This window comes from Haliotis rufescens, unplaced genomic scaffold (genome assembly GCF_023055435.1).
Source record: "Haliotis rufescens isolate VD_foot unplaced genomic scaffold, xgHalRufe1.0.p SCAF_7, whole genome shotgun sequence".
NCBI classification, from domain to species: domain Eukaryota; kingdom Metazoa; phylum Mollusca; class Gastropoda; order Lepetellida; family Haliotidae; genus Haliotis; species Haliotis rufescens.
Window position 1 is genome coordinate 24504506 of NW_025964361.1, and position 18877 is coordinate 24523382.

General features: G+C 41.4%; 2 protein-coding genes across 2 annotated transcripts in view; one reads left to right on the forward strand and one right to left on the reverse strand.

The window, feature by feature from the left end:
* Positions 1 to 513: 513 nt before the first annotated feature.
* On the reverse strand, positions 514 to 7580 carry LOC125376189 (collagen alpha-1(VII) chain-like). The gene is made up of 3 exons (XM_048388135.1): positions 7397 to 7580; positions 1128 to 2069; positions 514 to 1097 (listed from the first exon to the last, which is right to left on the reverse strand). The coding sequence occupies exons 1-3, from the start codon at positions 7578 to 7580 to the stop codon at positions 514 to 516; spliced, it is 1710 nt and encodes a 569-aa protein (XP_048244092.1).
* A 2152-nt stretch (positions 7581 to 9732) lies between these two features.
* Positions 9733 to 18877, forward strand: part of LOC124137473 (putative carbonic anhydrase-like protein 1) — an 82614-nt gene continuing 73469 nt past the window's right edge. Inside the window, exon 1 of the mRNA XM_046503784.2 lies at positions 9733 to 10116. Within this exon, the coding sequence (XP_046359740.2) occupies positions 10062 to 10116 (55 nt within the window). The 5' untranslated portion in view covers positions 9733 to 10061. The remainder of the gene's footprint in view (positions 10117 to 18877) is intronic.

Consider the following 18877-nt stretch of genomic DNA (forward strand, 5'->3'; position numbering starts at 1 on the left):
CACCACACAGTCAATTCTGATATTGAATGCGTACAGCGTGCCTAGATCCTGATGTCAAGTTCAAAGAAAAACATATATTTAATGTATGGGCTTCCTGGTGTTTCAATTTAAAAACACGCGATATCAATCAGTTTCTGATCGGCTACCTGGATACATGTGTGAGCTGCAACCTATATAGCTGTCACATGTGCAGTGTCGTGCTATGTCGAATATTAACAGCAGAACATTTTCGTAATTGACCAAGATCGTGTCTAAATCATTATAAGTCTACACTCTAGGAGTTCATTTGTGTTCATTATGCATACCAATTAAACAGACATCGATTACGACAAATCGAAAAATTACAATTATCCTATTTTCAGACTGTTTATGTTATATGTATGATTGTCGTGATAGCTCAACTACCGTGACAAGTTAAAGACCTGTGGAAGTCCTGAAACCATTTGGTAGTAAGTAAGGAATAGGAATTATTTCATCCACTGCCCGTTGGATGATTGAGTCGACTCTAGAATCCTAAACGTCACTTGAGTCCACCGAGTCCCTACAGTCACCATGGTCTTTAGGGTCTCCATAATCGTCAAAGTCACCATAGTCTTTAGGGGCCTCAGAGTCCTCAGAGTCACCATGGTCTTTAGGCTCTCCAGAGTCCTCAATGTCACCATAGTCTTTAGGGTCTCCAAAGTCCTCAAAGTCACCATAGTCTTTAGGGGCCCCAGAGTCCTCAGAGTCACCATGGTCTTTAGGGTCTCTAGAGTCCTTAAAGTCACCATAGTCTTTAGGGTCCCCTGAGTCCCCAATGTCACCATAGTCTTTAGGGTCCTCTGAGTCCCCAATGTCACCATAGTCTTTAGGGTCCCCTGAGTCCCCAATGTCACCATAGCCTTTAGGGTCCCCTGAGTCCCCAATGTCACCATGGTCTTTAGGGTCCCCAGAGTCCTCAAAGTCACCATGGTCTTTAGGGGCTCCAAAGTCCTCAATGTCACCATAGTCTTTAGGGGCCCCAGAGTCCCCAAAGTCACCATAGTCTTTAGGGTCTCCAGAGTCCTCAGAGTAACCCTGGTCTTTAGGGTCTCTAGAGTCCTCAATGTCACCATAGTCTTTAGGGTCTCAAGAGTCCTCAAAGTCACCATAGTCTTTAGGGTCCCCTGAGTCCCCAATGTCACCATAGTCTTTAGGGTCCCCAGAGTCCCCAATGTCACCATAGTCTTTAGGGTCCCCAGAGTCCTCAAAGTCACCATAGTCTTTAGGGTCCCCAGAGTCCTCAAAGTCACCATAGTCTTTAGTGTCCCCAGAGTCCCCAATGTCACCATAGTCTTTAGGGGCCCCAGAGTCGTCACAGTCACCATAGTCTTTAGGGTCTCCAGAGTCCTCAAAGTCACCATAGTCTTTAGGGTCCCCTGAGTCCCCAATGTCACCATGGTCTTTAGGGTCCCCAGAGTCCTCAATTTCACCATAGTCTTTAGGGTCCCTATAGTCTTCAAAGTCACCATAGTCTTTAGGGTCCCAAGAGTCCTCAATTTCACCATAGTCTTTAGGGTCCCTAGAGTCTTCAAAGTCACTATAGTCTTTAGGGTCCCCAGAGTCCTCAAAGTCACCATAGTCTTTAGGGTCCCTAGAGTCTTCAAAGTCACCATAGTCTTTAGGGTCCCCAGAGTCCTCAATTTCACCATAGTCTTTAGGGGCCCTAGAGTCTTCAAAGTCACCATAGTCTTTAGGGTCCCTAGAGTCTTCAAAGTCACCATAGTCTTTAGGGTCTCCAGAGTCCTCAATTTCACCATAGTCTTTAGGGTCCCTAGAGTCTTCAAAGTCACCATAGTCTTTAGGGTCCCCAGAGTCCTCAAAGTCACCATAGTCTTTAGGGTCCCCAGAGTCCTCAAAGTCACCATAGTCTTTAGGGTCCCCAGAGTCCCCAATGTCACCATAGTATTTAGGGGCCCAAGAGTCGTCACAGTCACCATAGACTTTAGGGGCCCAAGAGTCCTCAAAGTCACCATAGTCTTTAGGGTCCCCAGAGTCCTCAAAGTCACCATAGTCTTTAGGGTCCCCAGAGCCCTCAATGTCACCATAGTCTTTAGGGGCCCCAGAGTCGTCACAGTCACCTTAGACTTTAGGGGCCCCAGAGTCCTCAAAGTCACCAGGGTCCTTAAAATGCGGGTCCGTAGATTCTCTAGAGTCCTTGGAGTTACCAGACTCCTTTGAGTCTCTAATGTCTTTAGAGCTCATAGAATCATAGTCCCAAGAGTTCCTAGCACAAACCACCTTAACTCCCAGCGTCGTCCCTAGAATCCCTGAATTCCAAAACCTCCAAGAATTACGATATTATTAATATTTTCAAATTGAAAAGACAAGAGGATGCGGCACTGTCACACTGCATGAACACTAATTATTACGTAACAAAATATATATTTGAAGAAAATATGGATGTTTGGAATAAAATTGACAGCGAATCAGCGCGCTAGAAAATATGATAATTCACTTCTTCTATTCCATTGAACATGCAGGGCCTAAAATATTTAATCAATATGTACGAGATCAATGTGAAATCACATTCTTTTGTGAAAACTCTTTCTTTTGGGTATCGTCGTTTCTATGTGACGTCAGAGTTCGAATGTTTCGCTATGTTTGACGTCACTTTCAACAAATGTCATTATTCCAGCAATATTACGACAGGGGATATCAGAACTGGGCTTCGCTCAGGTCACGAACGTGAGAAGCCGAACCCGGGGCTTCGGCTTGACAAGCGAACACTCCACCGCCCCTATTGCCATGACGTCACAGACATGGAACGTTCAGGTCTTGCACTCTGTCAAATAAATAAAACGTCACTGCCAGAGCAAATTCAGTCTCTGACATCCGCAAAAACTGATTTCGTTTAGCGTAAAAGGCAAAATAGCGGTGCCCAAACACTTCAGTCTCATTGTTTGTTGGTGTTAAAAAAATGATCATGTATGTTGAAGGAAAACTAAAATTGTATGATCACTTAAGGTGATGTCGTATGTTGATTTGGCCAGTCGGAGATGAGGAAAGCAACCAGGTAAGCAATCAGGCAAGCAATCAGACACGTAGACACAGCGGGCGTAAAACAACCAATTAAACTTTTGGGCCCGCTATCAACCACCCGGTCCCAATCTTTCTCACCCAATGGGGATTCGGAGTTAGAATTGGCCCCAAGCACGTTATGAATGTTTGTTGTAATTGATAGATAGGTGGTCAGGCTTGGTGACTGTATGTCATCGCTCTGGATGATTGGTCAAAGAAATGAATCCTCTTTATTCGGCTGTTACGACAAACATGATGCACTGGGGACTACATTAACATGCAATCCTCTCTGGGGACATATATTATTAAGTTTAGTATACATTTTTGATGTCTTTCTTGGTTTATCTGAAATTGAACGTGACATTACGCAGTACATACGTAGGTGAATCAAATTATGCTTTTCTTCTCTTTGTAAATAACAAAATATATCATTCATTCGCTCATGGCTCTCACAATGTATTACAACTGAAATCCTCTGGGATTCGAAACCGAATGCTAAAAAGGCAATTAGCTACTTGTCTATAATTGTTTGATAGGCATTTCTTAGAAGTTGACGGATGACAAAGTAGACACAATTTATGGATAACAAGTTCTATATTTTACTGTAATGGCGACGCTTCGGTATGAGGATCTTTACCGAAACGTCACCTTTACAGTCAAATAAAGAACTTGTTATCCATAAATGATGCCTACCTTGGTATATACTCGTATATACCTGCACGAAACTTTGAATGATGCGCGGTTATCATAATTAAACAATCTAACCATTTTGATACTTTACTGTCAAACACCCACTCTACTCAGTAATAAACAGTTGTCAATGAACTGTCAATCAAATACTGAACCACACATGTACACAATCCCCACATGCTCCACATGTCGATTGAACGACATATTTGTCAATCAGAATAGCCACTCTGATGATGAAATTGACAATATATCATCACAACTTGAAACCTTCCTGGTACAACAAAACAGAACGATATTGTACGCGAAAATATATACACGTAGAAATACGAGTGAGAATGAGACTGGAGTGAGATTCAGGTACCGTCACGTTGCGTGTCGTCGATCATTGCTTATGCATCTAGTCACTAGTTCGCCAGGTCGACATTCGATTAATTATAAGCTTGTGTTAAGCCGCTATGATATACATGAAATATTGCTGACATTGGCATTAAAGAACAATGTCATACACTCTCATTCTCACGCGTATTAGTACGTGTGTGTAGCGGATGCGCGTGTAGCTCTGCCAACACTCTTCTTTTCCAGCTTTTTGTTCTTTTTTATAAGCGACTTCATCGTCAAACTTTGAAATACACCAGACCGGTTCTAGACCTACGGTGAAAGAGGGCAATTGACAACCAATTTCCAGACAACAAACCGCTTAGTTGTTGTTGTCAGAAGGTCAGATAAAAAACGAGTTATTCGCTTTGAACGCTATTCATGTTTGTAGCAAATGCTGTTTTAACTTACAGATACATCGTAAGTATATTAACCTCTAAAGTACATTCCGCCTTTTTGACGGTAGTATTAATCCAATTCTGATATATTGAGGAAGAACATTTATTTCACGGCGTGATGCATGTCGAAGACGACTTGTGAAACGAACGAGCACGGTTTTGAGCTGACATACCCAGGATCATTCTCAGGGAAAATAAGGGACGTGAACCACGTCAGCGGATCCTACTTACGGTGGCCTCAAACTTTTGAGGTTTGCCGATTCACTATTACAACGTTAACAAAAGTGTGTGTGTGTGTGTGTGTGTGTGTGTGTGTGTGTGTGTGTGTGTGTGTGTGTGTGTGTGTGTGTGTGTGTGTGTGTGTGTGTGTGTGTGTGTGTGTGTGAACATCTCGAAAACAGCTAGAAAACTAATTCATGGAGAAATACACTCCTAAAAAAGAAAAGCGAAAGTGATTTTAGATGTATAATTTATATATCATATAAATAATCAACATATGGTTAATCGATTGTTCAGCACAAATCGTTATCATTGACTCAGGTTCAGTATGGCACACATAGAACAGTACATTTTAAAAATGAAGGTAATCTATTCTTAGCCACCATAAGAGTCCTGCACTGACTGGCATCGTCATCCCATGGAAGCAATCAGATCCCGAATTGTGCCCTGGGGATAGTTCACCCATTCAGTCTGCATTGCTTGCGCCACCTGTCGGAGGTTCTGTGGTTGTTGCTGACGTACTCGCAGTCGTTGATCCAGAGCATCCCATAAATGTTCGATTCGGGGACCTGAATAGCCACGGCAAGACCTGAATGTTGTGATTCCTGACAAAGGTTGTTGTCTGTTGCCATATAAGGTGAGGCGTTGTCTTGATGGAAAATTGCGTTTACTTAGCTTGATGCACAATGGAGCATGTAGCCGATGAATATCATCCGTGTATCGTTGTGACGTTAAATTCCCCAGAGCTTGTACCAAGTCTGTTCTATCAGTGTAGGAGATGGCTGCCAACATCATCACACTACCATCACAAAATCTGTCCTCTTCCTTTATGCCGTTTCGTACGTAACGTTCCCCGTGATACCTTCAGCATAAAATGAAACTTGTCACTAAACCAAAGTTGTCTCCATCGCAGTTGTGGCACAATTGACACAACTGACGCCGCAACCGACGATGCAGGTCCGTCAAAATGACACCTCGAACTGGTCGTCCAGCGCGTAAATGGTTCCTCACTGTCTGAGCTGATATAGTCTTGTATAAACTTAGTTGTAGAGGTGGCCGTGGTGGTTCTTTCACGTGAGTGACGTGGCCGTGTGAATATGTCCTGTGCTGCAGCAGTGATCCGTGGTCGACCGCATCTGGAAAGATCCCGTGTTGTCCCGCGTGTCTGACAACGATTCTACAGCCTTGTAATGACACTTGGTGCAACGTGGAAAAAACCTGGCTACAGCTTGCCAATGGGCACCCGTCAGTCGTGTTTTCGCTGTTCACTTGCTGTAAGATTGTAAAGGTATGCAAATGAAACCCGAAAGGGTTTATAGCCCAACAAGTGATGTTGCACGTGCATGTCATGTTGATGTTTTTCGGCGCCATGCTTCCACATGCTTGTGTTTTTGCCACATTTCCACATAATGTCTGCAGTGCTTCACTCTTTCCACACAAATCAATCCCAATCAATGCAGAAATGACCAATTCATTTTTGGTATTACGTTTTGCGTTTCTTTATTTGCAGAGTATAGCATCGGTTTCGATACTCGTCTACATGTAACTAAAGTGTTTTCGAACTCGAAGTTGACTTGCAAATGGTTGAAAAACACATATAGTTACTTACAACCAACCAGATACTGCGTAGACATCAAATGCTTATATTTTCCCTTTTCACGAACACCTGGTGTCATCACTGATTTCCGTCGAAACAGTCATATAATTACTATGTTGCCTGTTGCGCCCAATAGAATCTCGTTGGACAGAAATCGGGACTGATTATTCTCGGGCGTTCATTTTTCAATTAACTACAAAACGGCGTCGAAATTTGAGCGACGTTATCTAAATAAGAGCGTGTCTTGTGAAAACAGAAGCTGGAAAACCTTCAGAGGCAACGCACGGTGCCGTCCTAAAACGAAACTTTGCACAGCGACATGAAGCGCTTTAAACCATTGAGCTTCATTAACATGTATCAGTACCACGGAACTTATAGTTGCTAGATTGCATGTAACTCAAATGCAATATGATAAATTGCGTTACAGATAAATCAGGGGTTTATGAATGTATATATTATATCATTAACACATTACCTTAAATTAAAAAGGTTTCGGCTGCCGTGGGATTTCCGGGAGAAACTCGTCCCTCAGTCGCCTATTCTTGTGTTAAGCATCAGGTGGTGAGTCTCGACAGCAGGAAACGTTGCTCATAAAATCAGTCACTGGTTTGTCTGGTGCAGACTCGATTATTAAAAGACCGTCAGTATAGAACTACATGTTTTTGGCTTAAGGTAACTCTTTTTTATTGTGTACGGGTAACCGATTTGACTGAATCTCAATTGCATTTGAGTACATAGTAGGTATCAGTGAGTGATTATGGCTTAACGCTTCTTTTTTGCAAATTAGCAATATGGCTGCAATATTAAATTTTAACACACTCACGCACTCGTTTTTGCAATATTCCATCAATATCACGTCGTGAACACCATAAGAAGGATTCACTTATTGTACCCATTCGGGAATCGAACCCGGGTCTTCGTCAGGACGAGGGAAAGCTTTAACCAATAGGCTACTCCACCGCCCATTACAAACTGCGGGGCAAAAAATGTGTAGCCTTGCAAACTGGATTTGACCAAAAAATTACAAACGCTATCAAAACGTTACTTGGCTGAAAACAGTCACCGAAACACTGCAAACCTGTGGTCCAAAACACAACTCTGTCACCCGTATCACATACATCACCATCCACCAGCCATCTTTGTATGTTTCGTTTCAGCAAACCATCAAATAAGGGGTTACACTTTCTTCTGCCCGGCAGCCTTTCTCTTACATTGGCGTTACGAATGATGAGGAGCACAGTCTGAGGCCGGCTGGTCTGCATCCCTTGGTATTCCTAGCCTCATAAACACGTTGATTGGAATAATCTGAAAGAGAAGCTTGACCAAACGACTTTACTACAACCGAAGGCCGGCTGATAGTGTCAGGTGAATGACACAAAGACCCCGACATGATTGTGCACCAACAGTGACAGTGTAACTGTCTATAGGTTCATTGATGATAGGTCTGATAACTTGGAAACGTATCCGCGGATACAGAAGGTGCCTCTGAATACGACGCGATTACTCGCCAGTGTCAGTGGACTGATCTAACATCGACAACGGAATTACGACTACCGTCTAATTGAACTGGTCTTTGACGCTTCTGTATTGATAGGAATGACATCTGCTCGTTACCTCAAAGTACTGGCGAACATCGCGAATACTTTGAATAAACCGCGGTTTGAGGCCAGCTGGTGTCCAGGTCGAGACAAACGGGTGTCAAGTTCAAGACATCCAGGTGTCCAGTGCAAGTCAACCGTGTTTACAGTTCGAGACAAACGGGTGTCCAGTTCGAGACGAGCAGGTGTCCAGCTCGAGACAAACGAGTTTCGGTAGGCTCTTTCGTCGAGGAAGAGACACAGGTGGCCCAGCAGTCAAAGGCACGGTTCGTGTTTCATCCCTTAGCCGTACAAGTGATGCTGATAATCGGTTCACGAATCGAATCACGTCTTCGCCTTGATTATGATCCATGCTATCTCTATATCATACCCGCGAATGTGGGCATCACCAACCTGATAACGTCAACGACCTAAATGCTGTTGGGTTTCCTCCAACATTTACACGCAGTATACTGAAAGCTGTTGGTTTTCCTCCAACATTTACACGCAGTATACTGAATGTTGTTGGTTTTCTCCACCATTTACACGCAGTATACTGAATGCTGTTGGTTTTTCTCCAACATTGACACGCAGTATACTGAATGCTGTTGGTTTTCCTCCAACATTTACACGCAGTATACTGAATGCTGTTGGTTTTCCTCCAACATTGACACGCAGTATACTGAATGCTGTTGGTTTTCCTCCAACATTTACACGCAGTATACTGAATGTTGTTGGTTTTCATCCAACATTTACACGCAGTATACTGAATGTTGTTGGGTTTCCTCCAACATTTACACACAGTAACCTGAAAGCTGTTGGTTTTCTCCCAACATTTACACGCAGTATATTGAACGCTGTTCAAAGTGGCATTCATCTCACTCGCCCACACACTCCCTCAAATCGGTGCCCCCACACACGTGCACACCGGCGACGTTATTCAGAAACATTTCCTTTTCGTGTTGACAGACCAATGATCATAGTCCATGGCTAATCAGGGATTCGAACCATCTGATCCAGGAACGCATAAGCACGGCGCATTAGATTTCGACCACTTGGCGCTCTGTCTTTTTTTCTGGAATTGCACTCCGATCTGGATTGATCGACTGTACCCAAACGGAAATGTCTAATTGGACCTCACACATAAGCAATCACAATAATTTGCCTCTCCCAACATAAATCGACAGTAGTCATCTCATACACGCATATGTTTTATAACGTAGCTTACATGTGGTAGCCATGACTTCCGAAATGCGTAATTAGCGCGCTACAAGTCACACATCAAATTAGAGAGAGCATTAACTAATTCCTACTGACCAAGTCACTGGTCACCTCACACACAAATACTGACATGTGGTGATGAAATGATTGAACACTCCCGATAAGGTTTTCCGCGTTAATCACTATTACCGTCATAGCTCGTCGCGCACTTGCTGCAAGTAGATACGACCTGTTTAAGGATTTAGACATGTATCTCATTACAATCAGTCTGTATGTCAAGTGTACGAGTGCTTTTAGTAACACCACCGCATAGACACCTTGAACAGGCTTCGTGTCAAGAGCCAAACCCTCAGTGAGCGACAAGTTCCCTCTTGTAATTTACATCATCGTCAACCATAGCTGAGTACGATAGTATCAATATTCTAACATTAACCATCCGCTAAATCTTTTCGATTACGTGTAATGGTTGCACATCGATTGCGTTAGGCCACACCAGCAGATAGACCGCTTTTGTAGTCACTTAGAAAATCGGCCCTCAGAAAATAAATCTCCTATCGAAATGTTTTATCGATTGGTTTAGCCTGTCTCGTCACGGTGGCTTCTCTGGCCAATCTGCGCCTGTGTGAGGAGTTGCCACTGGATGTAACGATCTCGCCAAGTCTCTATAAATGCAAGCTGTTTTATCGGAGTCTAGCGACTAGATATGCTGGATTAATACAGATCTCCGCTTCATATACGTATAGTCGAGGATGTCAGGGCAGTTCAGATATGGATTTAGGCTTGAGATACTGTGACAGAGTTTTCGAGAGGAGGTATTTCAGTCTGTACCTGTGATAGACAGAGGATTTGCTATGGAAAACTTACACTTGTGACTGAGCAAGTGGTGGGGGAATTAGTTCTGGTTGAGTTTTTTACTTGCAATTCCTATTGGGACAATAATATGAAATGGAATTTCACGTATGGATTCTCGTTTTCATCACGTGCTTGGAATTAACTAGCGGTGAGTACTTGTTACATACCTATAAACTCCACAAGGCGAACATATGATTAGATCTAGGGAGTGGAAAACCCTCCAACATATTTCTACTTCGTTTAACCTTTCAGCTTCTTCTTACTACAGGCTATACACACTGCAGACCAATTCTGGAAGATAACGTGAGGGTGAATTGTAGTTATCAATTATTCATTCGAAGGAAATAGCGCTTATAAAGAAGGACATAAAAAATAGAAAAAAATGAAAATTGCAGGTATTGTTATTTTGATGTGATGCAACACATTGCGTATTTCACAATATTGACGGGTTTGTTTTCTTTTATATTACACTTCACAAAACACGTTTCACAGTTCAGATTGTATTTTGAAACCTTTTGAGCTGCATGTCGGGTCGAACTTAATCACTTTTATACTGTAACTTAATTAGATATATATAATTCACTTCCTAGACTACGCCCGTTACCAGTACGGATGCAGTTTGTATACATGTTTAATGTTCCATTACTTTATAACCAAACTGCTTTGTCAAATGCTTTCTGTTTTCGTTAAATATATTCCAGGCATTAAAAGTAATTAATACTAACCACTAACCCATTTGAACTACGGTTATATATGTTATTATTTGTTGCTTCAATTTTGACCATACGTTTTATATTTTCAAAACACCCTTATGATTTAAACTGACAGCTCAATGCATTCTGAACTCTTCTAATAAACTACAAACGAAATGCTGAAATTGTTGAATAGTTAAAAATGTACCTTTAAGTATATGTATTCTAGCGGAGCGAAATCAACCCACAGAGACGTTAGAAATCGAGTACTATTGATTCGTGCTATTTCATACATACTATTTTTAAAGTTTTTAATATTAACATTTTAACAACAATTTACAACCATTTATCAGTTGCACACGTAGGCATTTCGCCCTTTTAGTGAAGAGGTTGGATAAACTATATGTGGCATCATATGCATTCATCAGTGACCACATGATTGCAAGTATAACATGTATTGTTACTTAACAGCCTGTACAAGAACGTCAGCCTTTGAGCTTTGTCAATGATTCCTAATTCGGTGCATTGGCTATGCCATTGTTGGGCAATATATCATTATCCTGTTGTAGATAGCGAATCGATACTTGCATTATAGCAGGCATTTTTTATGCGTTGAATGCACTTACATGCACAAAGAAGATATAATGATTGGATACATCGGCTAACAGCAGGCCCCCACGCCACGATCAGACTTCAGCATGTGAGTCGTGGTATATTGGACTTGAAGTATTAGCTCGCTGTAATACATTTCTTTCAAGGTCTTTGATTTTAACTCTTTCCAGTTCAGACAATTGTTAAACAACAGTGGTGCAGACCTTTTGTATATGATATTATGAATGACTTTTAGTGTTTTTTTGTGAAGAGTGGAGTATTTATAATTTATGCATACACTCGATATATCCGTAGGGTCATGACTTCGTGTAGCCCCATTGTTGAAAGAGAAGCTGTTAAACGCGGACATCTTTCAAAAATAAATTTCATCTGACTCATTATTAACTGTCGCTAGCATGGTTACTCCACAGACACTACCGTCACAGCAAAAATCCAAGTTCTGTTCCCACGTGAATAGAATGCGAAGTCAGTGTCCGGTGTTATGCTAAGCTGGAATATCGCTCATAGCGGCGTAAAATCCAACTCACTCACTTACAACTAAAACTATATCATGTCATTAGTATATGCTTCAGGGTGCTTTGGTATATTGCCAAACAAACGTAGAGCATGACCAAAACGTGGGCCGCGTCACACTCCCCTACCTCCCTCTTTTACAGACACGGATTCGTCCGTTCCACGCAGGATATGTATTGTTGTAGTAGTTGTCACATCGAAAGCCCGGGTTCAATTCTAAAAATGGGGACGATGTACCATGCTGATGTACCCCGTCGTGATAAAGCTGGTACAAGTGGGGTACGATCAATCAGTCACTAACAGACACACAGCAACGGTAGTGTACGCTGTCTGTAACATTGCACGTGTCGTTTCCACCTTGCATGTATACACCTACAAAACTACAGCTGTTGTTAACTATACAACTCACCACCTACTTCACTGTGTACAGCTTGTTGGTCAGGTTGTGAGTTGATGTGTTGGCTCGTCAAGACCCGGGTTCGATTGGAGGTGACTCCTGCATGGTGGGGCTGAATTATTGCTGTTATTGCTACAAGTTAGCGTACCTAAATGATAGACTGCGTAACTTCATAATTATTTATTCATTGCGACGTATTTCGCAGTGTTGAACCAAACTCACTCTCTCACAAGAGATAAGGTTGAGTCAGTAACTGTCAGTGACGTTCCTGTAACTTTATGTCCATCCCATCTTGCTATTCATGTCAATCCCATCTTTGTATTCGTGTCCATCCCATCCTTCTATTCACGTCCATCCGATCTTTCTATTCACGTCCATCCCATCTTGCTATTCACGTCCACCCCATCTTGCTATTCACGTCCATCCCATCTTGCTATTCACGTCCACCCCATCTTGCTATTCATGTCCATCCCATCTTTTTATTCCTGTCCACCCCATCTTTCTATTCATGTCCATCCCATTTGTCTATTCATGTCCACCTCTTCTTTCTAATCATGTCCACCCAATCTTTCTATTCATGTCCACCCCATATTTCTAGTCATGTCCATCCCATTTGTCTTTTCATGTCCACCTCTTCTCTTTCTAATCATGTCTACCCCATCTTGCTATTTAGGTCCATCCCATCTTTCTATTCATGTCCACCCCATCTTTCTATTCATGTCCACCTCTTCTTTCTTATCATGTCCACCTCATCTTGCTATTCACGTTCACCCCATCTTGCTATTCATGTCCATCCCATCTTTCTATTCCTGTCCACCCCATCTTTCTATTCATGTCCATCCCATTTGTCTATTCATGTCCACCTCTTCTTTCTAATCATGTCCACCCAATCTTTCTATTCATGTCCACCCCATCTTTCTAGTCATGTCCATCCCATTTGTCTATTCATGTCCACCTCTTCTCTTTCTAATCATGTCCACCTCATCTTTCTATTCATGTCCACCTCATCTTTCTATTCATGTCCACCTCATCTTTCTATTCATGTCCACCTCATCTTTCTATTCATGTCCACCTCATCTTTCTATTCATGTCCATCCCATCTTTCTATTCATGTCCACCCCATCTTTCTATTCATATCCATCCCATCTTTCTATTCATGTCCACCCCATCTTTCTATTCATGTCCACCCCATCTTTCTATTCATGTCCATCCCATCTTTCTATTCATACCCATCTTGCTATTCATGTCCACCTCATCTTTCTATTCATGTCCACCTCATCTTTCTATTCATGTCCACCTCATCTTTCTATTCATGTCCACCTCATCTTTCTATTCATGTCCATCCCATCTTTCTATTCATGTCCACCCCATCTTTCTATTCATATCCATCCTATCTTTCTATTCATGTCCACCTCATCTTTCTATTCATGTCCACCCCATCTTTCTATTCATGTCCATCCCATCTTTCTATTCATACCCATCTTGCTATTCATATCCATCCCATCTTGCTATTCATATACACCCCATCTTGCTATTCATATCCATCCCCATCTTTCTATTCACGTCCATCCCATCTTTCTATTCATCTCTTACTCTGCGGGTTTCACCCGTATCTGTCTTGTTTCTGTATTAAAATGACAACCAGAACAACAGGCGCCACTGAGCATGGCGCGACTGCTAGGATAACAGGACTACATGCCACCACAGATACCGTAGGGAGGTCGGAGTACAATACTTCTCCAGGCCAGTGAATAGCGACTAAAATGGGAATCGATTAACAAAGTAGCTAACGTGGAAAGTACCTTAACTGGTTCCCCGGGGAGGACCAAATCAAAGCTCAAGCATGGCTGCGTCAGTATGTCCTGCGCTGGTTGGTTTAAGTACGTCGAAGTCAACACCCGGTGTCACAATCTTTATGATGGCCTCTCACACCATTAACATAACGTTTCTGTTCGATTTCGTTACATTACAGATTTTGAACAGTTCCTGTAATACAATGTTTACAGAAGAATTGACGTATTTAACAGACGTGTTCTGTTGGACACTATATAGGATATTTAGCGGGTCGAACGTGAAACCTTATTAACATAAATGAAACATGATTATTTGGCATGACTCGTTGATGCGACGGCTCTTGTCTCATCCCACCCAACAGTGTCTCCGATTGTAACATGTATTTGTTTGGTTGTGTTTGAGCACACGTCAAATTGTTTCAGGGTTTGTAAAAAACGGATACGAAATAGATCTAACAGACCACATAAACACAGACAAATTCCTCTTGTAAATAACTGTTCATCGCCAGGTATTGATCAGTATCAATACCCTGTTCTCAGATAAAGGCGTACCAGAAAGTTACTATTATCATACCAAATACTACTATTTCCGCCTGGGGCGTTCGCTTCTCCGAAGTGATAAAACATGTGACGTTATGTGTTTTGTATCACAATAGCACCAGCAAATAAACTGTTGTGAAAAACAATACTGTCTGCCATCGTTCAATATTGCGAGTGAGTTACTGAGTAAGGGTTTACGTCCCTGTTAGCAATGCTCCTGCGATATCACGGTGGGGACACCACATCATGGAGAACTGAACCCCGGGCCGTGAGGAACGAACGCTTTAACAACAAGACTAAGCGATCGATCCGTTTATAATAAGAGTTATGCAGAGTCATCTCCCTTTTTCGCAGGATCCGATGTTACTTTTTTTGTTTGGGTTCGAATCTCAATTTCACATCGATTGTAATCCTTGGCTTGAATCCGCGCTTATGAGTTCATACCAAATGTATGTACGACCTGCGTCACTGCTCTCACAAACTGAAGTGTCGCCGGCGTGTGATTTAATTAACACTATTGTGGACTTACACCAAATGCCACTCACACTAGCACCCATACTTCTACACTCACACACACACACACACACACACACACACGTATCCCTATGGCGTTGTTCAATGTTCATGATGTCAATCACTGGACTGTCTGGTCCAGACTCGATTATGTTCAGACCACCGTCATATGGCTGGAATATTGCATCCGCATCCGCACCCACATACACCCCGCAGCCACACCCACACCCATGCACCCGCATCCACACCCACACCCACACCCACACCCACTCTCACAGTCAACCCAACACCCACATCCCCCCATCAGCATCTACACCCACACCACTTTTACAATCACACCCACCACCTCATTTACACTTTCAATCCCACACTTTCTCACAGTCACCTCTCGTTCTCACACTCACACTCACTGAAAGACTCATTCATTCTCACATTTACTCGCCTATTTCCGCCAAGTCAGAACAGGAACGCAAAACATGTACACGCAAACGTGACAAAATACATAAGAGAAGACATGCTTAATATTGAATGATATTTGATTAAGACGATATGTTTGACACAAATGGCATGACTTGACAAACGACTTTCTATCAGCAAGTGTAACTTTTTCCTCTGCCCACGACACACTGATCACTTTCATCACGCAAATATTGACGATTTAAGTCAGCATGGCGAAATGATTCCAAGACATGATCTATCATACGCATCATTTGCTGACACCGACATCGCAAGCTTACGTTATAGACCGATATTACCTTAATACTATGTCCACAGAGCACACCTGACTGTATATTGCGCCACGACCTTTCCTGGCTTCGTATGCACAGAGGATCCCCTTTGGGGGCTTGGGTGTAACCATTCATAAATGCGTCTGACATTTACAATGATAGTTGTATTATATGCAAACATTAAGCGAATACTGTACACATTTGAATATGGATGTAATGCCGTATTTGTGCAAAGTTCACCCCATTGGATCATACGGGCTGGTTCAGATGTTTACTGCAACAGTTCCAATTCACAATTACCAAACAATATTGTTTACTGCAACAGTTCCAATTCACAATTACCAAACAATATTGTTTACTGCAACAGTTCCAATTCACAATTACCAAACAATATTGTTTACTGCAACAGTTCAAATTCACAATTACCAAACAATATTGTTTACTGCAACAGTTCAAATTCACAATTACCAAACAATATTTTTCACACTCAACACCTACCATGTCAAGGGTCTGATTTTGTGTTTTTAACCGAAGGACAGATTATTTGTCCAGCTTTTTCGGGAACAGATTTTTTTTAATACCCAGCTCTTATCACCCACCCCAGACTATCAAATGGACGGCCCCTCTCAATTATTATGAAACGAATATCCTGCTGAATGTAACAACAGGAGTTCAAGAATATAATTTTGTCTTTAATTATATTTACAATCGATGTTGTGTGTTCAGAATAGAATCAATAGAAACACAGGTGGCACGTGTGTAACTAATAAGCTCAAACAATGTCACCTGCTGGTCGTATATATCACACTCAAATTGAATTTGTCTGCGGTGTCCTATACGGCAGACAGCGACAGCGTCCTCGTCCCACCAAACAGTGTCAAGGAACACAATCTTCAATACATGTAGCGAGCCAAACTGAAAACAGAAAAACCTCTTATAGATAATTGCAGCATGTCCCGCATTCTAGACAGATCTTTATCCATGAAGAAAGTAGGCCACCTGCCCATGTTCATACAGGTTGTCAATCAGCATATGATATATGTAACAATATATAATATCAGTCAACATGGATCTGTTTGAAGCAATTTGCATAAAACATACATGGCCTGGTGTCGCATTTCATTCATATCCGTTGATGCCAAAATAATAGTGCATTTGGTACGCGTAGAGTATGATAAAAATATGTAGGTATGTACTTCTCACGCAGTGATTCACATCGGACACAAACCATCAAAAATGGTATTCATCTTTTATAATCCTCATTACAAAGAGTGAACAGTCTTTTATCTCGAGGAATATTGAAATACGTACCAGTTTTTATTTTGAGACCATGGGAACTGCAACGACGTTGTGCCATGGAGGAATTTTGCAATTGTTACCAATCCTGTTCAAACGAACATCTTAATCTTGCCATTAGTTCCCCGATAAAGACTTCTTTACTGCTTACTGTTTGTGATTCCCATACATAGCCAAATACAAGTGGAAACCACACATGCTTCAATATGGAAACCCAATTATTTGTTCAATTATTTGCTGCTTCTAAAAGCATATTATGACCCCTTTTTGGGTATCTTTCATTTGGCAAATGCAATAATCTAATCCAAAATTGTATAGAACGTGTAAATGGACAAATATACAAATTCGGTGTCGAGATCTTCTTCCAAGAAAGCGTTTTAAAGCAAACATGGGAATGATTTCTATGTTTGCTACACTATCCAACCCCCAAATCTCAGACCCATACAGTAAAAAAGGTATAATTTTAGTATCAAATATCCTAAAACAGTATTCTAACGGAATTGGTTTAAGTCTACATATATGTATATCCTTAATATGCCACAAAAAACATTTCTAGCCTGAGAAGCCGCACTTTTTGTATGCTGATCCCAAGACAATATTTTACTAAAAGTTACACCCAAATACCTTTAGAATGGCACGCACGCGAGACATTTCCCTCTATAATACCATTTTTTCACTTCTCGAGAGAATAGACCCGTTCTTAAAAACAACCACTTTTGTCTTATCTAAGTTACCTGTAAACTTGTAATTATTCCAATATTATTCTAATATGTATATTCTTTTCCGTAGACCAGAAACTGTATCAGATATCAAAATGACATCGTCGGCAAACAATAACAAAAACAGTTCAATCATCTCTGGATGAAACTGGATACCAGGTTTACATTTGGATGCAATTTACTGTGCTTATTCATTGATAAGCATTGAGAATAGATACGGACTAAGAACACAACCCTGTTGTACACCCAAATCACAATAAAACATGTCCGAATACATATTATTAGACTTAATAAATAGTTCGTACTCTATTTAACATTTTTGGAGAAACCGCTCTCCTTTTAAATTCGTCCATTATGTCGACCTACATTTGTATTAACAAAATGAAAAGCTTTTTAAAAAACTCCAAATAGAGCATAAATTTTCCCCTTTTCTTTGATAAAGTCCCGCATTCAAATGAGTTAGTAGCTTTGGGGAGTATTCTAGTTATATCCCGGCGTGTCTGCTTAATGTGGGAGGAAAGCCCGAAGTGATGCAGGTCTCAGACGTTTACCACTTTCATGGAACCCATGAGTGTTGTGTTGCCAAACCTAGAAACACAATCAGGGCGAATCGAGATTCGAACCAGTGATAATAGGTGACTGGAATGCTTCGAACGCAACTCGAATTTCGGCGGATTTGACGACCCGGTCACAGGTCCAACATTCTAATGCAAACATTCTGTAATATTTCTGCCGTCATATAGCTGGAATATTGCTGAGTGCGGCGTTAAACAACCAACCAACCAACCAACCAACCAACTGTAATATTTCTACAGTGAACCTCATCAGTACGGATCCCGCTTGTACGTAAACCGTACATTTCTCACAGTACCTGTACAGAATGAGACGTTGCTCAGTTAATGATTCGTTAATTTAATTTTTTTTAAATAATTTGAACCATTGTTCTGAAAATGAACCCTCAAGATATATGTTATAAGATATTCAAATGTATCTCCGTTACTCTCTCTCAATGGTACTGTAACAATAAAAAGATGTTCTCCCGCAGCAACGTCACTACAGGTCACTAAGTATCATATAGGCGTTGTTTCCACTTAATGGCATTGTGT